The following is a 24,144-nucleotide window of genomic DNA, read 5'->3' as shown; positions in this document are numbered from 1 at the left end:
TCTTGGTCCTTTTAGGTAAAGCAAATAGATTAAGTATGTTATGTGCCTCAATGGTAAGTGTAAATGCTAATGTCCAAACAAATCGTGTTGCAGTGACAGTTTTATAGTAACACAAAACAGACCCAGTATTCTGCCCAAAACTAGAACTGAATATGTCTGTAGACACAGCTTCAAGGCACCAAACAGAATTCCTAAATTAGATTAACATGAAAATATTTATTGAATCCTCTTAACTACTTGACTCTGCTGCTGGCAGTTATTACACCCACATACACACATGTATGTTTTTTCCATAAAGTTATTTGAGATAGAATAAAACAGCTGCATATTATTAACTAACTAACAGCAACAGAATAAAGCAATGTCTGTAGCCCATGTAACTAGATGTCTCAAATAAGCGAGTTACACTGACTACATACATTGCTCAGAATGATTACAATATACGATCCTCAAAGTATTTGCATGCAGCAGACATAACATATATTAACATGCCTTTGCTTTATCTGTGTGATAAAATACCATGCAAATGCTCATCGTCAACTTTACCCAGTAAGTTTTATGAAGCCTACTTGATGCAAAAATGCAGGCCATCTGTGGTCAGTGTGTGCAAACTGTTTCCCCCCCCTATTTCCTCCCCTGCTTCTGAAGGCATTGACTCCTCACTGGGATACAGCTCCATGGGTACTCACCCAAGTAGGCATTTTTCATACGAGAGTCTAAACAGGGGAAGTACAAATACGAAGAAAGACTTGAAAAATTGAGACTGTCTTCGATAGAAAAACAAATTATGGGGTGTCTAAAATTATAAAAGGGTAGATAGAAGCAGACTGTTTCCAGTAGTTGAGGGGTCTAGAATGAGGGGCCATAGTTAAAAGATTTAGAACAGAGAGCAAGAGAAACTTCTTTACACAGATTTGTGAGGCTATGGAATTCACTATGTCAACATTCAAGATTAAATTGTATAGGTGGATAAAGGAAAAGGGGATAAAGAGATGTAGGAACTGGGCCAGTACATACGATTAGGACTATTTGCTCGCATGGAGGGTAAATAGCGACACAGACTGGTTGGGCCGAATGGCCTGTTTCCATGTTGTGGCTTCTATGTATTTCTGTGTAAGCAGCAAGGCCTGGGTTTCCCAATTGTAACATTGACAATAACTTACAAACATATGTAAATGACAGAGAAGAAAAGACAGACTTGTCCATTGAGTTTGTCTCATACTGCCAAGGTGTAACTGATCATTGTGACACACATTGCCCCCTACACCCTCCAGTTGTGACTCATTTAAAATGAATGGTCATTGGCATTATGATTGGAAAACCTGGACCAAAGTAATATTTGATCATGGGGAGCTTCACATTCAAGCTTGACCTTGTCCACCCACACACCACATTTACTTTCCAGCATGAGTGACTAGATTGTGAACCCTAGCTGATTTTTCACCTCCCTACCTACCCAGAAGCATTGAAGTCAATTGTAGCGCTCTAGCTGGCATCTAAGTTGAGAGCAGCTAACTCCATACAGACCAAGGATCAAACCTTCTGGTCTGTATGGCTTGGTTAGCCTTAGTACCACACCACATGGCAGATGTCCATGTCCCAGGTGACATTATGTAACAGATCAGAGATAGGTCAACTTCCTATTGGCTTCATTTTAATTTAGATTTAATCAACTATCTGCTCCCTTACTCTAGTCGCAGGCCCAATTTTTCATGGATCTACAGATCTGCTGTTGGGATAAGGGAGCCCAATTTAGTGGCCTAAGTGCCAGGAGCTAGCTCACAGACATGCAGGTCTCCCAGGATCTGGATTTAAACAAGCCCAACATAAATCAACTAGAGGGGTAGAAGAGAACTGGCTCATATGTATCAATCAATTGCCAGTAATCAATATCTGGCTAACTCACCCAATACATATATATTGCCACCATTAAGGTTTTTTTTATAATTTCTTAAAGCATTAGACTTTAACCATGACCATGATCAAATATGAGATTGAAACTGTGCTGATAGACATTAATAAATTAGCATGTTAACACAGTTGGTTGAAATTCCTTCATCTATTTTAACAAAGACATTAACCTGTATACTTTAAATACATTAGTGCCTTTGTTAAAATAGCAGAGGATTTACACAGGTCAATTACTGATGTTGTACAATGTGATCACTACCCTATCACCTACTTCCATTTAAGTGACATGTTAAGTTCATACTCCTTTTTAATTTATGTTGTTGTTGTTTCTTAAAGTCTGCATTCCTCGTGTTAATTTGACAAACAGTTCTGTTAAGGGTATAATCATAATAATAAATCTAGTAATCTTAATGGAAAATTATTGGCATACTTTCCAAGTGTGCTTAGTAACACATATGGCAATGATATAATTCAAATTGAAACAATATCATAACATTGCAAAAAATTATTGCAATCCTTGCACAGATCAATCTGAAAAAGTTAAACTGACCTCATCTGGATTCCACCTCTCCCCAAACAGTAAAAATTACTGAACCTGACAATGTAAGGGAGCGACATTATCAATAGTAGGAGTTACTGAACCTGACAATGTGAGGGAGCAACATTATCAATGGAAAGAGTTACTGAACCTGACAATGTGAGGCAGCGACATTATCAATAGAAGGAGTTACTGAACCTGACAATGTGAGGCAGCAACATTATCAATAGAAGGAGTTACTGAACCTGACAATGTGAGGCAGCGACATTATCAATAGAAGGAATTACTGAACCTGACCATGTGAGGCAGTGACATTATCAATAGAAGGAATTACTGAACCTGACCATGTGAGGCAGCGACATTATAAATAGAAGGAGTGTAAGCAGATTTTCCTGTTAATGTCGCAACAAAGGATTGTTAGTCCTTCAACAATAACTTCCGCATGATTCGAGCCCAAGTGGTTATTCAACAAGTTTTAATATTGACTTACAACAGTATTATAATACAACGGTCTTCAGCATTACATTAAATAACATGCAAGTAATACAACCTGGTATCCCACGGACTCAAGGTGATCAGACTTGACCTGGCTATAGACTCTTGGGCTATGGACTTCAGACTGTCCCGAGAACTCTAACCTTTGGGAAGGAGCATGCCCTGTCTTTATACTATTCGGCTGCTTTGTTCTGAACATAAGCATTTCTGTCCTTATCTCCTAGTTGTTAATTATCCCGCCAGGCTGACGCCACATTAGCTACCCAAGATGACCTGTTTTACGTAGAGTCACTAGTCACCTTGCCGTTCATCCCTGTTTACAAGCTGTTTGTTCCTCTTAGGAATGCATAGGTCTTTGGTTACCACATTCGTTACCTGGGTGCAGACTTTCTCATGACCTCGCCCCACCAGCATCGCTCTCTTGCCTGGATGCTATGAGAGAAAGGATACTGGACCATGCTTGTTTTAAACCATATTCTAACACCTCCCTCCTTTTGAACCTGAGTGGAACCACTCTGGTTCAATTTTCACCACATCCCTTAACTTTCTTCTTGGTCTTGCCTCAGATCACCTTGAGTTACATTTTATTATCATTATGTTTACATGAGCACACAAAGACATATACATATTGTTTCTAATTTTCATTTGGTTAATATTACACATCATGATATCGACAAAGAAAATCATAATACACTGTACAGAAACCTACAGTGTATCATATGAAGAATTCATGGGCTTTAAAGATTCTCCAGCTCTGCTTTTACTAATATCCATCTTGTGGACATTTTTGCTAAGTATTATTTCTCCCTAGCCCAATTTCATTGTTAACTGAAAAAATGTAAGAACATAAGAAATAGGAACAGGAGTAGGCCATATGGCCCCTCGAGCCTGCTGCACCATTCGATAAGATCAAGGCTGATCTTATACCTCAACTCCACTTTCCCGCCCTATCTCCATAACCCCTAATTCCCTTAGTGTCCAAAAATCTATCAATCTCACTTTTGAATATACTCCACGACTGAGCATCCACAGCAATTTGGGGTACAGAATTCCAAAGATTCACAACCCTCTGAGTGAAGAAATTTTTCCTCATCTTGGTCCTAAATGGCTGACTCCTTATCTTGAGACTATGACCCCTAGTGCTAGCCTTCAGCCAGGGAAAACATCCTCTCAGTATTTACCCTGTCAAGCCCTCTGAGAATTTTATACGTTTCAATGAGATTACCTCTCATTCTTCTAAGATAATATAGGCCAATTCTACTCAGTCTCTCCTCACAGGACAATCCTCTCATCCCAGGAATCAATCTAGTGAACGTTCGTTGCACACCCCTCTAAGGCAAGTATATCCTTCCTTAGGTAAGGAGACCAAAACTGTATGCAGTACTCCAGGTGTGGTCTCACTAGAGCCTTAAATAATTGCAGCAAGACCTCCTTACTCAAACTCCAACCCCCATACAATAAAGACTAACATACTATTTGCCTTTCTAATTGCTTACTGTACCTGCATGTTAACTTTCTGTGATTCATATACAAGGACATCCAAATCCTTCTGAATATCAACATTTCCTAGTCTCTCACCTTTTAAAAAATATTCTGCTTTTCTATTCTTCCTAACAGAGTGAATAATTTCACATTTCCCCACATCTGCCATCTTCTCGCCCACTCACTTAACCTGTCTATATCCCTTTACAGCCTCTTTACGTCCTCCTCACAGCTTACTTTCCCACTTAGCTTTGTATCATCAGCAAACTTGGATACATTACCCTCAGTCCCCTCATCTAAGTCATGGTAGGCTATGTCCCTAGTCCTAGTATTCAAGTATAGGAGACCTCCAAAAACAGTTACAAATGTCTCGGCAGCCAGAAGCAATAATCCAGCCACTAACCTGAAAATCCTGCATGGTCCCTTTAAATAGCACTGGTGTGGATCCTCCAGGCACTCAGACACATTCAGATGTTCGTAGTTAAGACTATGCGATGAGTTGACCGTTATGTCCCAAAATGGTGTCTATCACTTTAAATCAGCATTGCACACTGATTGTATCTATTTTCTCCTTACCTTACATGCTTCCGGCGTTCGGTATTTGCGCATGTGCTAATACCTATATCAAGATGGCGTTCAGCGCACGTCACGCTGGAAACGTGCGTGCGCAGCCAAGACACCATCTTGGCACTTCGGGAGGCTGCGTAGCACCTAAACAACGGGCGTTACACAGCCCAATTTCTAGCTCATGGATTTCCAAAATGTAAGGTTAGGTTCCTTTCTCAATAAATATACATTCCCTTTAGGAATAAAAACTCCACAGGAAAAGTGATCCATCTGTGGCTAACTAGAAAAGTTAAGAATTGTATTAGATTAAAAGAGGCTTACAATGTTGCCAAAAACAGTAGTACGCCTGAGGATTGGGAGGGTTTTAGAAATTAGGTCACAGGTCCACCATGATCTCATTGAATGGCAGAGCAGGCTCGAGGGGCTGAATGCCATTGCCATTTGCTGCCTCTTGTTATGCACCATCTTCACCTGCAAGCAAGCGAGACCGTTGGCTGGGTGATGTGCCTGTCATGGTTGAATAGCTGCCATGGTTGAATGGCCTGTGAGTTGTTGGTGGGTGGCTTGCAACAGTGGTAATGTGTAAGGGTGAGAGGAAGCATCTGATTGGAAGAGTTGAGTACTGATGGAAAGAGTTTGTTGGTAGGCGAGTGATGAGGGGCGGGGTGTAGTGCGTGGAGCAGTTGGTAGGTGACGCCTCTTGACATTTGACCTCACTTACCTTGACCATTTGTGTTAAAACGTTGAACTTCTTCTTGCATTGCATCCATGTTCATGGTGCTGTGCGCCTGGTATTGATTTTGTTCCCCCGCTGCCTCCCACTGCCATTTGGACTTATACCTGGAGGGCCTCTTTCCCCCCCCCCCCCGGTAGATATAGGATGTCCCTCCTTCTGTCCACCTCTTGCATCAAGGCCTCTAGTGTATCAGCAGAGAACCTTGGCGCATGCTCTCTCGCAAGCCTGGTACAAACTCAGATCAGCAGATTGGTGAGGTCTGGCATGCAGGTTGGAGGATGTGGGATTTAGTAGTGTGCAACCTTTATTCAATGTTTTAACATAACTCTGATGTGGAGATGCCGGTGATGGACTGGGGTTGACAATTGTAAACAATTTTACAACACTAAGTTATAGTCTTCAAGGAGATCTTGAAGAGGCTTCAAGGAGATCTTGAAACATTTGCCTGAGGAAGGAGAAAATCTCCGAAAGCTTGTGAATTTAAAATAAAATTGCTGGACTATAACTTGGTGTTGTAAAATTGTTTACAATTAACATAACTCATCAGTTTGTAAACATAAGGACAGGACCTGCATCTGTGTTTAACGTGTGCAATGTCTGATCTCTGTTCAGACTCCATGCAGACAGCAGACTGGTATTTTCAGCAAATAACAGGTACCGGCTACCTTTAAGAGAGCCTGCCTTTAAGAGATTGGGGCTTCCCCCTGCTGGTGGAAAGTGTGAAGTGCAGGAAGCACCAGGCGCAGGTTAATAGTGGATCACGTTACCCGTGCCGATTTTTGGGGTATCCAATTTAACCCCCAATATTTCTATATCCCTCCTTACTTTAATTTCAGTACCTCTGATAGGTACCAATGTTTCCTGATTGTTTCATTAATTAGTCAGTTTTATGTGTCAGTGCCTTGCTTAAAAGGTACAGGCAAGGACACAAATATCTCCAAGAGAAAGCTATAAATTTATTATTCTCAACTACACTTTCCTGACTGTCACTAGATTGTACATTTATACCACATTGCTATCGCTTGGTGAATCATGCCCAGGTGATTTATTTACCCATAATCACCCAGGGCGATGACTTTAAAAAAATTCTAAATTTGGTGGTGAAATTGCCCTGTTTCTATCTTACATCCTCAATCACTTCCTCTCATTACACATCACATTATATTACTATTTCATCTCATTCATGAGCCCTGGAGGAGCTTTACTGTCCAATACAATGTTTACGTCTGGTCCAATATCTCAATACATTTTTTTTGTTTGTTTTACTTAAATTCTTCTTGGATCGCTTTTCATTATCCCAATTTCAGAGAGTAGTATTATTAGACTGACAGGACTTGTCAATTTTATTTCCCCCCTCCCAAAATACTTTCTTCCTTGATACACAGCATTGGACAGGAACCACTTAGACTCGACTCCTTTTATTTTAAAATCTAATTTGACTATCCCCTTAAACTACAGGTAAATTTTCCCTTCTCGAATGCTTGAACAGCAACTCATCAATTTATCTTATCAATTCCAATTTCAGAAACAAATTATTGTCCAGGCTTTGTAGTTTTACAGAAGAGACAGAAATGCTTGTAATTACTTTTGGATATATCTCTTCGCCCCCCGCCCCCCGTTTTAAGCATTCTATCTCAGAAAATAAATGGGTTAAAGCAAAACAAATCAAAACATTTTCAAAAGAGGAAAAGCAACTTGGTTTATCAAGGCTGATGATTTCTTTTCCTCCTCTATGTCATTTTGAATTTTTGATAGGGCTTAAGTCTTAGTCCAAAACGTCACCATGCTGTGACATTTGATATCTGCCGATATCTGCAGATAAGGTCTTAAATTCTTAACACCACTGAATCGTTTCCTGCACCAACACATTTGCGGTCCCGAAAACCATGATCCCCTGTTTAAAAAGAAACACAGAAAATCCATAGTGGCTCTTCTTGAGAGCCCAAGGGTTAAAAACAATAAACAATGCATTAATTTTCTTCTGTCACCAGAGAGGACTCCATGCACGTTTATCCTGTGACCAGAGAGGACTCCATGCACGTTTCCGTGAATGAATCTAACTACCTCACTCCAGGAGGAATAGTCAGCGAATGGAGCACAAAAATAATGCCCAATATTTCTTTCTATCATGTGGGGAAATATTTACTTAAATTAAGAAACTTATTTTAAATAAATGCAAAGGTTGTTGCTTGGTGAGTTAAAAACAGATGTCGGTGTCCTCAGAAGGGGTTAACTTCTTTGCAGAAAAATAAACAATTCACGCAGCGTGCGTCAGCGCAGCTGTCACGTAAATTTAAAAGAAACATTTGTGTCAGGGAAGAATTTTTTCTTTTATCGGTCACTTTTTTCCGACCACAGCCAATCACAAGATAAAAGGGGTGCTGTCAGTTTGCTAACAGCTATCACATTTCAGTACAACCATTAATATAACTGAAGAAAAAGTAACATTACACAAAAAAGAAAAACACACAAGCATTGAAAGGGGAGTAGCCAGAAACAAGGAAAAGAAAGTACCTACAGGCTTTTGAAGAGACAGCACACTGAAAAAAAAGGAACACATTCTGTAGCTTGCAACATTCTCCCTTTCTCCTTCTTGATTCCACCATAGACTACCCTTTTTCACTTAAACCAAATTTCAATTTCTGATGTTTGTGACAACCCCATTCTGTACTGACTCAAAGTCTCCAGCTCATAGTTTATGTCCTCACCTCCAGTCCCTCCATCTTTCTTCTTTTCTCCCTCATCTTTCAACCTACCCTTCAGAATTTCAACTTCCTCTCTCAACCTCCCTAACTCTTATGGGCTGAAACAAGACTCCAGCTTTCCAATCCACATGTGTGGATTGTAGAACATAAACCATCCGGCGTATTCACCATGGTTATGTTTACAGACTTGAGGGTTTGGCTCCCTTTTACTAACTCGGCTTCCAACTACTTATCCCTCCTTCCCTTCGGATCGGAATTAGTCAATATTTCAAAACTTGTTATTTTTAAACCTTTAACTCGGGCCCACCCAGGGACGCCAATGTAAGTGGATTTTCCCATTACCGTCGCAACAAAGGGTTGTTAATCCTTTAACAATAACTTCCGCTTGATTCAGGCCCAAGTGGATATTCAACAACAAATTTTAATATTAAATTACATCAGTATTATAATACAACGGTCTTCAGCATTACATTAAATGACATGCAAGTAATACAACCTGGTTTTCAGTGGAGTCAAGGTGATCATACTTGATCTCCATAGGCTGCCTCCTGGGCTATGGGCTTCTGACTGTCTTGGGAGCTCTAACCTTTGGGAGGGAATATGTCCTATCTTTATACTATTCAGCTGCTTTGTTCTGCACATAAGCATTGCTGTCCTTATCTCCTCGTTGTTAAGTATCCCGCCAGGTTTGACGCCACGTTAGCTACTCAAGATGGGTTGTTTTACGTAGCGTCACTAATCACCTCGGCATTGATTTCTGTCTACAAGCTGTTTGTTCCTTTTAGGAATGCATAGGTCCTTGGTTACCACATTCCTTACCTGGGTGCAGACTTTCTCATGACCTCACCCCACCAGCATCGCTCTCTTGCCTGGACGCTTGGGATACTTGACCAAGCTTGTTTTAAACCATATTCCTACAAGGAGATAGTCACTCCCTCACATTGTCAGGATCAATATCAGTGGAAGGAGTTACTGATCCTGACAATATGAGGGAGCAGAATTACATCAATAGATATTATAATTAACTAAAGACATTTTTAGCACCTGTGTGATTTGAACTCTGCACAATAACACAACTCACACTGAGTAACACAATCATTACTCCGAGTCAATTCCCCTGATGTCATTAAGACTTACTGTTTAAACCATTGTTTTAGGTTATTATTATTATGGGTAGAACTCCCTTAAATGCACCTTCTGTCTTTCCACAGTCTTGGACCTTTGGAGGGAGGGGCGGCCAGGACAGAGTCACCTAATTCCCAGGAGACAGTTTCAGAGCAGTATTGGCAGTGGTCTGGGAGCAGTGATCTCAGCTACAGATAGTGAATAGTACCAAAAGATAATTAGATTGCTTGAAAAGAGAGAGAAAACATATGCTAAAAAAGAAACAACCCTACAGCAGAGTCTCAACCTTCTAAAAAGGTGAGGACCTGAGATGCATACTAGAGCTGAACATTTGGATTACTGAGGGCTTCAGATTGTGATTCAGACTGCCCGCCACCCAATAAAACAATTATTGACCACTGCTCACCCCATGATACTTTCTGCGCATAGAAGTATGTGAGGTTCCGATACACTCGGACCAGACACAGCTTTATCCTGCAGATCACATAGGTCCACAGTTCTCCATTTTGAAATGGAATAGGAAATACAAATAGGGATTAGAAGGATTTTCTCCCCCAAGCCATTGAAGCGAAAAATAGATATTAGGATGATAGTGTGTTGATGATCATTAAAAAGAGGCATGAATATCAGGTTAGGAGCAGCACTGAGGGTGCTAAGAATAAGTACAGATTTCTTTAATTGAAAAACCAAGGTGAAGGACCCAAGGACCATGCTGCAGGACAATAGCAAGGTCAAAAAAAGTAAAAGCAATGAGGTAAATCATGAAGCAGCAACTAGGTTTCGCCAAGCTTGGGTTTTAAAAACCTAAAGATTGTAGATGGAAGAAAATACAGAGGAAGATGAGGAATCTCATAGTTATGAAGGCCTGAGAAAAGATGAGCTAATGTAGGAGACTGTGAGGATGTGAAGAGCAGGAATAGCATGTAGGATATAGAAGCTTAGAAAAGAACAAAAGAGGGAAGTTCAGAAGAGCAGTGACAACATTAAGTATAGCTTGTAATGTTGTAGTAACTGAATAATGTTGGGGACAATGATGGTTCCTGTGCTGCTCTAACTATGGATTAATTTAAAGTGGAAGAAAACCATGTAGGTTCCTTTACAGCTGTGCACTTCACTTCATGATCCATTGTCCCTGGGTGCAGATTGTGGACAATTGCCCCTATCATGTCAAGGAAAGCAACTGGTTTAGAATGTATAATGCAGGATGAAGACTGTCCTGGAGTTTTGCTTTGATTTGGAAAATAACAAACTTTGTGGAGCTTTGCAGGAGAATAAATAGGTTGAATGGAATTTGTAGTGGAGGATATTGTTCTTGGCCCATGGTAGAGGTGTATTCATATAGCACTATGTAATGCATGTTGTTTCTCCTCCTCTTCTGAAAATCATGGAAGTTTCAGTACAGAAGAAAGGCATTCAGCCAAAGGTTTCCAGTCTGTGGAAGAAATAAATAGGCATGATGAGTTGAATGGTCTTTTCTTCTTTCATGCTTTCTAACATTTTTTTTAAGTTCCTGTCCAAACATAATAACAAGGAAAAGAAGCCAAGCTCTGGCTGATACCATTGTGCTTTGCTGTGTCAATGGGGGAACTGCTCCAGTTCTCTGACTGGCCAGAGGCATTACTGTAGAGCATGGGTGGTTGTCAGAGGAAAGTTTCAAATGGCTGCACGAAGGTAAGAAATAGAGGAGCTCATGAGGGAAACAGAATTAGGAAAAATAAAAGGAGAAATCAAGAACCAACCAACCACATTTCTATAAGCATAAAATAATTTAACTTAAAAATAGACTGAGGTTTTTAGCTACTAAAATTACAGAAGTAAAAGAGATGGTAACTTTAGAATCAGTGATAAATACTTACCCACTGTAGCTTTAGTATCTTTTAATTTAAAACAAGTGTCAGGAGTCCTCTGTGTAGCCCTTTGTCATTGTAACTGTTTTACTCACAGCTGCTGTACATAATCTGCACTCATTTCTCAACCCTATTTTGTGCTTTTCTTGAAATTTGGGATCATTGTTAAAATCATTTTATTGCATTTTTATCAATCTAGTTAAATTATGCTACCTATAAGAGTGGTCACAAATACAAAACAAAAGATGTACAGATGGCTGAGTACAGTTAGGTGGCACTTAAAAGCGATCCTATCTAAAACATAATGTCATGCATTCAAATATCCACACAGAATCACTGGTCCCAGTGTATTCAGTCAGAATGGGTCAGCATAGATGGAATACATTGATATGCATACTTCTGACTGGATGCACTGCAAGGGTATTTTCCCTGATGCACTTTGGCACTAAAGTGTATGTTTCAGTGTGTGCTCCGATCCTTCCTGTAAATGTACATACTTTTAAAACATTTTTTAAAACTAAACTCATGGAAGTGGTCTGTGGGTGAGCACAGCATTCCCACATCCTAATCAGACTCTTTCTCCAGATCACACTGTCCCCTGTATTTTGCCTATAGTATTCTGTTTTTCTGGTCTATTTGCCTGTGAGTACAAACTCTGAGAACCAAGGACAGACAACACATCTTCCGTTTTTTTCCTTTGTTTTCAACTTGTGTTCATATAGGAATAGGAATTCTTTTTATCTATAACATGTAGTTTATTGTCACACATTAATTGCTTCCGTCCTCTCAGTCTCTCTATAGTTGCTTACTGTTAGTCTGTGTGGTTCTATTTTTACCCCCTGCTATTTCTGACTTTTTTTTCCTTGTTTTTATCTGATGTTTCTATTTCTTTCATGCTTTTCTTTTCCCTTTTCTGTATTTTTTTTCCTTGTTTCTTTCAGATCCCCTCCCCCTACCCAATTCCTTGGATTTTGACAAGATTGAAATAATCATACAGCTTGTAACATAGGAACAGGAGTAGGCCATTCAGCCCCTTGAGCCTGCTCCGCCTTTCGATTAGATCATGGCCGATCTGCACCTCAACTTAATTTACCCGCCTTAGCTACCTTAATACCCTTACCTAACAAAAATCTATCGATCACAGTCTTGAAAGCTCCAATTGTCTCAGCAGCCACAACCTTTTGGGGGGAGAGAATTCCAGATTTCTACTACCCTTTGTGTGAGAAATCATTGTTTCTTCACCCAATAAAGGAGTGAAATCGATACCAAAATATTATTGAAAAAATTGCTGTTGCTTGTTAAGGCCTTGTAAATGGGCTTTCAGGGAAAGACACTACAGTTTTCCACTAGGGGAAATTAAAATGACCAGGTAATAATTAGCTCACCTGCTCGGCTGGAGTTAATTCAAGATGGAAAGGCTAAACTCTGGCAGAGGATCAGTTCAACTTAGATTTTGCTGCACTTGCTGTATTAACTGGCCCAGTATTACCTGCCCCTGATGGGAGGATGTCCAAGAAGTATACAGTCCCCCAGAGACTAAGCACCCATCCCACCTATTACCATCGAGCTTTTAAATCATGCTGCTCATAGACATTTTAATCGGTTGAGCAGTGCTCTGGCCACTGGCTGTTTAATTAGATGAGCGCTGGATTAATAGCCTTGGTTACTTCACTAGTTAAGTGATGGTTAAGTAATTTGAGATCCACAAAATGATCATTCCTGCAGGTAGATCCTGATTGACCAGGTGTTTCATCGTAAGACTAACAAACTCACCCATCAGAAAACTGAAGTAATTATCATTTCTAATGACTGCTATGAAAATAAACCAATTTATAAAAGCAGAAAATATCCCTCATTACAACTGAATTATTTCAAAAAAACTTTTGGCCCTAAGTATTTGATGAGAAGTAAAATACCACTTAATTACTGTGAAACATTTGGCAACATTACTTTATTTAAAGGAACACATACATTTCTCTGCAAAGAAAAATATATTGGCAGTGTGTCTGTTGTGTTTATGAATTATTTGAGAACCTGCTCAAGAACAGACTTTGTCAGACATCTTTTGCAAAAGCCTCTTGAGTACAGAAGTGTGATCCTTAAGGGTCACTCTGTTAATGTACAGGCATTAAACCTCCATATACTTGACACATGCCAAGTAGCTCAGGCATGAATCCATGACAGTTGGGACTAAATGGGAAGAATTGATTTGTATAAGTAGCAGATTATTGTGTGGCCTACACAAATCCATAGGCAGTGGGTTTTTTTAACCTCTATTATGTATTTTTGGTGCCCTTTCCTCCCTCTATTCTTACAATAATATGCCCCAAAAGTTATAATAATCAGTCCTGCTGTACTTGTACCCTGCAGAGTCACAACTAATTGAACAATCTTTGCCCAGGCTGAGTGTTTACACAATAGACATCACACCTCCCTCATGCTCCCCCCATCCCCCCACCCCCATTCTAGGTCATGTTTGGATGCATTTTAAGGTAACTGATTGGAGAATTGAGACTGGAAATTGTCCTCCATGATCCCTTGCATGTTAATTTCCTGATCTCAGTCATGTTGTCATGAGGTGGTGCTCAGCAGAGGACAGGCACTCCCCTGCAGGAAGGGATGGAAAATTGGAGGGAGAATCACCACACCTGGGATACAACTGGGCTGATCCAAAATAATCCCTTTCATCAGAACAAAACGGTGGAGATTTTTTCTCTGTGTGTAGTCACTGAAGAACCCTTTGAAGACTGCTGTATCTAACCTGTACCAAAAATAAATCCTGGAAAGCCAGAGAGCACCTCGAATCTTCACTCTCATGCACACCCTAAGGATCTCATTACTTTCTTCGAAGCCCTTGAATTTCAAATATTCATACCAGGAATTCTCTCAAATGGCACAAGAGACCTGGAAAAATAACCCATGCGGTATTACTATTAAAGGGTCGTTTGACTTTTACGCAATTCTAAGGCTAAGGACAAGAACAAAAAGTTATTTTTTTTTAATTACTGAGAACTAACAATAAAATACATCGTTTGAAATATACAGAAGTGATGAATGTGTTTCAAACACTTTCAGATTTTATCCAAACTCAAAGCATTAACTGCGTTTGACAGAGATTCTAGAAGAACTTGCACTGAATTGGCAAGATGTGGGTTTGTGCTTGTGCTCTGCCTCACACTAGGTTCCCAACCTTGAGTTGATACCAGGCTTTTTCCTGAAAAGGAGGCAGGGCAAATTATTCACTCAACTCCCAGTGACCAGTTTCAGAGTGTGTTAAATATTGAACAGAGACCTTGTTCAATGAAATTAATCCTGGTGTAAAGGGTTAGACTAATATGTAATTTCTGATTTTGTCATGTGCCAGCATAGCCTAGCGAAGGTGCACGAAAGTCCCAAGGATAGGACACATTTCCTAAGAAATTGCCCTGTTGTTTACTACGGTGTGAAGATTTAACACTTCGTTTGCTTGACAAAAAGAACTTGCTTTGACAACAATGTTGTTAGTTCCATCCCAGTGCCTTTTATCTACGAGGCACATCGAACCCAATGAACATTTTGGGGTTCACATATACCTCACGTTGCTCCCCTACCTGAAAGGCCCATCACAAGACTGCATTCCATTAACAAAGGAACTGGAGGAGGTCCATCTGTTACCTCAATAGAAACTGTCCAGTTCCAATAAGCTGTAAGAAAAGCTAAAAGCAGCATTTGCTGTACTAGCACTCTAACCACAGAAAGACTGGTACTTGGTATGGGTGAATTAGCCCCTTAGGGACTGCATCCAAAAATCTCATACAATTATTGTGCTCTACAGTATTTTGCTGATGTTTCTGCTTCTATAAATCATTGCAATTGTAAATAAATTTAGTCTGTCATTTAGCCTTTAAATGGGGTGAAATGTTGAGAATACTTTCCATCTTCCAGACTGCCAGGATGTGTAATGGGAATCCTACATGCTCGTCATTAACCAATCCACCGTAATAAAAGTTAGCCTTTAGACCTGAGCTATACTAATTTGGTGTGGCAGAGAATAAAACCCACAGGATCTGGTTTGTAAGAGACACGGTCTGTATATGGAAACTGTCAATCACCTAGAAGGACAAGGGCAGCAGGCGCATGGGAACAACACCACCTGCACGTTCCCCTCCAAGTCACACACCATCCCGACTTGGAAATATATCGCCGTTCCTTCATTGTCGCTGGGTCAAAATCCTGGAACTCCCTTCCTAACAGCACTGTGGGAGAACCGTCACCACACGGACTGCAGCGGTTCAAGAAGGCGGCTCACCACCACCTTCTCGAGGGCAATTAGGGATGGGCAATAAATGCCGGCCTTGCCAGCGACGTCCACATCCCGTGAACGAATAAAAAAAATTTTAAAAATCAAGTCACCTAGACAAAAGTGAACCAATTGCAGCCTGGTGAGTCATGATTTCACGAGAGTGAAGGTGCAGGGTAGAGGAAGAGCATGGGGGATATTATATTTGGAGCTTAGGAGAAACAAGAGAACATTATAAATCTGTATAGTGTAAATGGTGATGTTGTCTTGGAGAACAGAATTCACAGCAATATCTGACCAATGTAAACACCATGATTTAATTATTTAAATAGTGGCAAGAGGTCATCGTAACTACCAGTTTTGCACCATCTACATTTGGGAAACAAGCTAGTAGTGCATTTCATCCATAATTGTAATATTTTGTAAGATGTTGGAACAAGGGAGAGGGCAACACTACCAGGTTTGAAATTGCACAGATTTTTCTTAGTTGGAAAGCTACAAGCCCTTTTATAAGAATAAACTATTACATCACTCCTTACCAGTGAGGAGAGATATTTAGCAGCATAAGAACATATCTGGAGCTTACATTCCATTCTCAAGTATATTCATGTTTAACCCATTCATAAAGATTTAACACCAACTGACTCCTGGAAGAGATAACATCAGAGGTCCATATGGAACCTTCCAAAAGGAAATGTGAATCTTGTTTATAACACTTTAAAGTTTAGAATTTATTATATTGTAATGAGAATTGTACATTGATTTATAAAAAGTTTGTTACACGAGTAGTATGTGTCACCTGCCTGCACTTTTGAGAGTATGTTAACTCAATTCCCCCCTTATGTCGTAGAACTATGACTCAACTCTCCCCCCTTATATCATAGAACTGTAAGAAAGTCAAGAGAGTGCTTCAGGAAGACATTTGAAAGAGAGGTACAATATAAACCATCTGCTAACATTAAAAGCCTACATATAATAAACGTGGTAAATGGGTGCCATTTTATGAAGCGTGAACCGTTAGATTCTTTGAGTCTGATCCCTTCTGGGTTACCACCTATTCCAGTTTCAACTGGATAGTCCAGTGTTTGAGTGGGCTGTTCAGATATTTCTAAAAATGTAAATTGATCAACGGTCCGCTTTATATAAAAAAAATAGAAGTCATTTTTCCCATTTATTTTCTGTGCCTGATGTGGAAGTCTCATTTATTAATGTTGGTAAAGCTTTCAAAGAATTTTCATCCTGCCCTGCTCCCATCTGTTTCAGAAAAAGGCAACGACCCTACCTAGTACCAACATGCATATTCCAGGTCAAATTGATGCATGACGACTTTGGGGGTCAATTTCCACACTCGTCCGCTAAAATTTCAGTGTAAGTGCCGCGGAAACCTTGGAAAAAGGGGCATAAACGCCATTCACGCTATTTTCCAGGGGTTTCCGTGGCTGTTCCACTGAAAAGGTGAGCGGGAGAACTCAGATGGAAATTTTGCACCCCAGTCAATCAGGAGAAGTCACATTCCCACCTAACCACATGCGGTGCCTGGTTATTTGCAGCATTTGAGCCTCAGGCCCCAGCTACTGGTAAAATGTAACATCACTACAGTATTTGCAAATAGCATCATCACATCTTTAGAGCAGAGAAATATGCTGAAGCTGGGAAGCAGCATGGAGCAGCTGCTGGAATAAATATAGCTCAGTGAAAGCTAGCAAGTGGGCAGTGACTACATTTTAACCCATGCTTGTATCCAATTTAAAGCAGTAAATTCTCATAACTTCCAATACTGGGACAAAGATAACAAGGCCTTTTCCCTGATGGTCAGGTTTGCATTCAGGGGCAAGACAGGTCAGTGAGGGAAGGACTTGGCTGTGAGACAGGCACATGGTAATGCAAGTTGTTTGGCCAAAATATGGACCCTGAGAAATACTGAACAGACAGAGTGGTGTGGAAGGGGGCCTAGGAGGCTAGTAAAGGGGAAACAAATTTAAAATAAGTTTCAAATTTTCTTTTATTCTTTATTTCCTACTTTCCTTTACCAACATGGCTGCTGGTTTCCTTTGTGGAGCTTCAAAGACTTAGGCTGCTCCACAGCAACGCTTAGCAGTCAGAGCCTGCAGACTCAACCTTTTTTTAATACCAACTCTCAGTACACTATCAGCTATCGTTTAGCAGCTAACATTATGTGACATTAAACATTGAAAACCCTTTCACAGCACCGCCTAGTGGCACAACCACATTCAAACAGTAACCCATTGATAATGGGTTTCCCTTTAGACAGAGACTGACAAAAGAATTTTCAAACCATTTTGATATGGAAAGTTGCAAACTACCCAGCAGTTTTAATATATAATATTAGCAATTTACTGATGCATTCACGAGAGATTTTTCTATTGGGTTTAATATCTCTGCTACTGGGGGCTCCACTTCAGAATGCCATGAAGTTGCCAGGCAATCAATGATGGACTGCAGTTCTGTTAAGTAGTCATGCACTACTGCACAGATGCAGGTTGTAGGCTCCTGCACTGTCACCATCAAACCTTGTAGGATGCTTGGCACTCTTCCTACTGACAGCAAGAAATGTTGGTCTAAGATGGCTCATTCTTTTAAATGGAGGCCCTGTGAGGTCCACATTCCAGTACTTTGCAGCTAAGGAAGGACATGAGCTGGCCCGCTGGCCAGCAGCTTCCTGGTCCACTTTTGCTGCCATTACCTGCTCCTGTTCACTTAAGCATCGTTTCACACCTGGTGCGCTGACTATCCAGATCTCTAGCATGGATATGCTTGTGCTGGTTCTCACTACAGAAGGATTGAATGAACAGGGTGTGGTGCGATATTGACTTTTTGAGTACCATTGAAACCTGCAGCAGGTTCATGGGGTTTGCCTGTTAACAGAGAAGAGGTTATGTAGCTAATAATGTGTTTCATGATGGGATGCTGGAATGTGAGTTAGTGTGCTTGAGTGAAATAAAAACAACAAGAAATAGTAGGTATATTCCCTGAGTTTCCAGCAAGCTTCCAGCTTCACCTTAGTCTACTCTGTATGTCCTTGGGCCCCAGGATAACAAGCATGGCCTGTTCAAGCTGCCCAAATGGTCTAGACTTAGGAGACCCTCCTTAAGTTCAAGCTTCCTCCCTCTTGTCAAATGCTGTCTAGTTACACATGCAGAGAAATAGCATTGAGATGATTGAAGTTAGAGGAGCGCCTATAGAGTGAGACCCAAATGCCCACCCTACATCCTAGCTTGTGTGCAAGTAAATGGACATGCATCATGCAGGTAGGTTGTAAGATTGATCTGTGGACTTACCTTTCCAAACAGAATTGTGACAACAGTTCCAATTTACGTAGCAACAATAAAGTCTGCCCTGCTGCAATACAGGCACGCATGTGAAGCTGGAGAGAGCATACAGACTTAGTTATGATTTAACAGGTTGAGGAAGCTCTGCCATGCAAAATATGCCCATCCATTTGATATAGTGCAATACTGGCCAGTCTTACTTTGGCAGACTTCGTCATGCAGTTAAACCTCATCCTCATCTGCTCCTTTGTCCTTTGGCTGTCAGAGACAGCATTAACTCTGTCCACCACCTCATGCCAAACAGACTGGATGGAGCTCCCACTGGAGACTGCCCTAGGTTCCCAAAACAGAACAGCACTTCACAAGTAGCATCACAGACTAAAAGTGCTCTACACCCTAGACCAGCAATTTCCAGGTTTGGCCTAGCCAGAATTAAGAAGCACCTTTAAATAGCTGCTATTTAAGAACTGCAGCTGCATGTTATTTCTCAGAAGAGAGGTAGGCAACCAGAGCGGCCCCACCCATCTGGACCTATAAATTGCTGTTTTAGGAAGGCCTAGGAGCAGCTGCACGAGAAGATCCTCCGACTTACCCACCCCCCTCTGCACTGGGTGACCAATGATTAGGAGTGTGGGGCTAAAGTGTAACCAAAGGTTGAGGAACAGCCCCTTCAGGTAACTATACAGGGGTTACAACCTCTCAGTGAATATAAACATGAGCCATGGACTCCAAAGACTATGGCACCTGGTTTTCTCAGGCAGTCTCCCATCCACGTGCTAACCAAGTCTAATTCTGCTTAGCTTCCAAGCCCAAAAGTAGATCAGGTGCTATCGCAGCACCAGGGAAGTCAGCAATTTGGAGCTGGGACCAAAGAGTTTAGCCTGTAGTATTTTCATTCACAATAAACTAATATTCCCTCAAGAAAGGCACATTTACTCCAAAATATTGTCAGAAACATTGAGAACAGTTAATAAATACAGTAAAAGACAATGGGCAAAAATCCTGCTAACATGTGGATTATGGGCAAGAATTACTCACTTGCAAGTTTTTTTTTTAAAAAAGCCCATAGGAACCAGACTGTATTTTTAGCACTCTATTAAATTAACTACTGTCACATTTTTTAAAAAGTGTGAGCTGTCCTGGAGGAACTGGTGAATGTGGAGGCTGTACAATCTCTGTAATTATAGGCATTTTAAATACATGACACAAGCTTAACAACTACACCCAGAAACATCTTTTTTTTGGTCTTAAATTAATGGCAATCATAAGCAAATCTAGGACAATGTCAAGGTACATGTTGGAAATCCTCTCTCAAATGTAAAGAAAGAACGAACTTATATTTACGTAGCACCTTTCATGACCTCAGGATGTCCCAAAGTGCTTTACAGCTAATGAAGTATTTTTGAAGTGTAGTCACTGTTGTGGAAACATGGCAGCCAATTTTTCACACAGCAAGCTCCCACAAACAGCAAGGTGATAATGACCAGATAATCTGTTTTTAGTGATGTTGGTTGAGGGATAAATGTTGGCAAGGACACCAGGGAGAACTCCCCTACTCTTCTTCGGAATAGTACCATAGGATCTTTTATGTTCCCCTGGCAGGGCAGACGGGGCCTCGGTTTAATATCTCTTCCGAAAGACGGATACAAGAGCTTTATAAATTGCAAGTGGCAAAAGCAGGGTTCAGTTGTGGTTGTCTTTTGCACAAGTGTGATGCATTGGCAGCAGTGTGTTCTACATGCTATGTCTGAAAAATTGTGTATTCTGAAGGATGTTTATATTGCACTAGTGTTACCTGTCTATAAATATCACATTGTTATATTGACCTGAGCAGAGGATGGGCAGCTCACTAGCAGATCAACACACTTCAGCAATACTGTGCACGTAATTTTGATAATTTCGTCCAACCTTGAAATTGCTTGATGGCAATCCTCAAAAGGGGGCATAGTTTCGGTTTCATTGATCTAAGCAGAGATAAACGTTGTTAGGGGCACAGTAAAGTTATTTTTTAAATGTTTAAAAATCTTATATATCTGCCATCCTTCATTACAACACACAATATCAAAGGAGAATCCAGAAAATAAAAACACCTCACGCACCAACATTTTACAATTAAACAGTTCAATAATCGCAGAGAAATACTGGGGATCATTTAAAATATCACATTTCAAATGCATTGGTATTTACGCACCATGTGAATAGCCGGTGCATGCAACTACCTTTTTTTTCTATTAAGAAACCTAATTAAAGGGCTATATCCATAGCTCAGCACACCACCAATGGAGATGAGTTAGGCGATGCCCAGCTTGGGTTTTAAAAGGCTGCAAATTGTGGGAGGATAGGAAGTGTCTTACCACAAAGAGTGTTATTAGAGGAATGCTGAAATGCCTGACACCTTTTTTTCTGTTGCTATTTTTTTTTTCTGATAAATGGTGGAACATATTCAATTCCTGTCCTTTTTGCAGTTAACTACTTTTAGGCAAGAGCAAGTTTATTTCAGTGCAGGCATCTTTGCAGCACACTGGGGTCCTGAGAGGAGAGGGTAGGGTCTTGGCTTCTTTGTTCAATCTTTCCTAGGCAACGAATGGAGTAGTGAGTAATGTGGTAGGAGATAGAAGGCAGGCAGTTGTAGATCGTGTGGAAAGTGTAAGATCAAAATCTCATAAACAGCCAGGATTAATTTTGTACTTGGTCCGATGGCTTTTTTTAAAATTTTAACCCTTTGAGGACAGGCAGTAGCATTTTCTGCACCAAAAGTTTCACCAGGCTGCAACGTTTTTTTTTTTGGCTTTTCATTCCAAGAATACTCGACGGTTTCTATGCATTTTTCTAATTATTCTTCATGATGTCGGTCGTTCGAAATTTACAGAAAGTCATTTCTGCAGATGCTATACGAAAGAAAAAAGGTGCGTGACAGTATTTTAAAAGTTCTCAAAGGGTTAAAGTCTGATGGAATCTGTGGGCCTTACTTGGATGCCTTATGTCAAGAGGCCACTGATTTACGGTGCCTGAATAAGTTGAATTGTTTAATTATTAATATGTGAAATCCTAGGATTTTTACTGTTGATTTGTGGATGACCTTTCACCCACTTACAATTAGGGCCGTCGATTTGCAGTGAGTGAATCAGCAGAATCCTTTTTTTTTAATCTTCTATGGGATTCCTGTTTCTTTGTTAACCAGTGGTTTCGGGGATCTGTCCATTTTCCTGTGAAAGCCTCTGTGGGGAATTACATTGTATCTATCTCGGTATCTAGTTTGGCTGGGCGATCAGGAGACCGATGCCGGGACCGCAGTTCTTGCACGATGACCTGAATGGAGTCACTCGGTTACTGCAGCTGCTGTGTGGGTTTGTTTCTCACTTTCTGCCGGGCTCATACAGGCATTCACTTTCAAAAGAGGAAGACCTCTTTTGAAAGTGAGCAAAGCCGCCCACCTCCACTGCCTTTTCCATTGCCACGTCCTCTCAGTTGTTAGCACATACAAGTCCCTGAGACTGTAAATCTTTTTGTTGGTGTCACTGAATGCCAAAGTCTCAGCCCCAGATTTCCAACCAGGCTAACGCTGAATATTGCAACAGTAATTAAAGGGGTAGTGTCTGCATGAGAAAAGTGACTGTCAAAACTATTTTTGTTTGGAGGGGGAGATCGGCCACGCGTCACTTTCACTGCAGTGATATTAACACAAGTAATGAGATGATGTATTTTGATACTTGTTTCATTGCATTTACAAATTTAAAAAATAGCTTGACAAACATAAAGATTATGCCCCTTTAAGCAGTCATATAAGACCAATGTTACATAGTATTACATAGTATTTTCAGCTCAGAAACAGGCTATTCGGCCCAATAGGTCTATGCTGGTGTTTATGTTCCACACGAGCCTCCTGCCACCTTACTTCATCTAACCCGATCAGTATATCCTTCTATTCCTTTCTCCCTCATGTGGTTATCTAGCTTCCCCTTAAAGGCATCTATGCTATTCGCTCCAACTATTCCATGTGGGAGCAAGTTCCACTTTCTCACCACCCTGGGTAAAGAAGTTTCTCCTGAATTTCTTACTGGATTTATTATAAATCTTATATTTATGCCCCCTAGATTTAGACTCCCCCACAAGTGGAAACATTTTCTCTCCATCTACCCTATCAAACCCCCTCATAATTTTAAAGACCTCTATCCGGTCACCCCTCAGCCTGCTCTTTTCATGAGACAAGAGCCCCAGCCTGTTCAGTCTTCCTGACAGTTGTAACCTTTCAGTTAAGGTTCAATTTAAAATGCAAGGCATTTTTGTTAAAATAATCAGGAATAGCTGTTAACAACCACATTAAGAATGGGCAACAGAGCTCCCTCACAGGCTCGCACAGCTGGCAAAGGCACTGCCTTACGTGGAATGGAGCCGTATACACCAGCATGGTCCTGTGTTCAATCACAGTATGTGCTTAGCTGGTCGGTCTCAGCTAAGCTGGTGGGAAGAGCACAGCAGTAGGTCTCGGCACCCTGGGAAAGGAAAAATCAGCCACTGTTCCTGCTGCTGATTGCTGGATGTGAACATTGGGTGAGGACAGGATCGGGATTGATTGTGACACCCCAGAGATTGACTAATCTGCTAACATTCAGGGAGCAATCTTCAAGATCCGTCCCAAAAGGGCGTGAAGACAACGGCGAGAGGTTTGAACCGTTTTCTGGCTCGGGCCTCGTTTAATGCCGTCTGCATCACGCCAGTTGTGGCCGGGTGGGAAATTGGTCGGAAGGCCAGGCTTGGGGGTTGGTGGGGGGGGGAGGTGATACAGAGAGGGGGGCCTCACACAGGCCGGACTTATTTTGTAGGTCCAGGAGGAGCACAAAAAAATTAAAATTTCATCAGCCATTTTTTGAGCGGCCTCCAGCAATCCATTTAAGGACCACTGGTTAGGCCACTCGACCCCCGATACAAATGGACGGAGCATTCAAGGTGCAAACTCCACCCATTTGTACCTAAAAATTGCAACCGGGGTCCTACAAGTGGAATAGGACTCTAATTTGCATATTGAAGCAGCCTCCTGTCAGAAACAAACAGCGGGTGGGCGACTGCTTGTCCATTTAAAGGCCCGCCTGAAAATTGCATTAGGAAGGCCTTGGGCATCAACGGTAGGGCTGATGGTTTAGAAACCAAAACTGACATGAAGATTGTATA

At 40.9% G+C, this 24,144-nt stretch overlaps 1 protein-coding gene across 4 annotated transcripts in view; it reads left to right on the top strand.

Annotated features, from left to right (window-relative positions):
* The window catches only part of ppp2r3a (protein phosphatase 2, regulatory subunit B'', alpha), a 292,006-nt gene that overhangs the window by 222,800 nt on the left and 45,062 nt on the right, over positions 1-24,144 (top strand). Inside the window, exon 1 of one of the 4 annotated variants that reach the window (XM_067995507.1) lies at positions 21,550-21,881. The exons of the other annotated variants lie outside the window; for them this stretch is intronic. Within the exon in view, the coding sequence (XP_067851608.1) occupies positions 21,861-21,881 (21 nt within the window). The 5' untranslated portion in view covers positions 21,550-21,860. Of the gene's footprint in view, positions 1-21,549; positions 21,882-24,144 lie in introns of those variants that run through there. 4 annotated transcript variants of the gene reach the window in all.

The sequence above is a fragment of the Heptranchias perlo genome, chromosome 13 (assembly GCF_035084215.1).
Source record: "Heptranchias perlo isolate sHepPer1 chromosome 13, sHepPer1.hap1, whole genome shotgun sequence".
Lineage (NCBI taxonomy): Eukaryota > Metazoa > Chordata > Chondrichthyes > Hexanchiformes > Hexanchidae > Heptranchias > Heptranchias perlo.
Note: the sequence above shows the minus strand (reverse complement) of the source record. Positions and strands in the feature narration are given on the sequence as shown.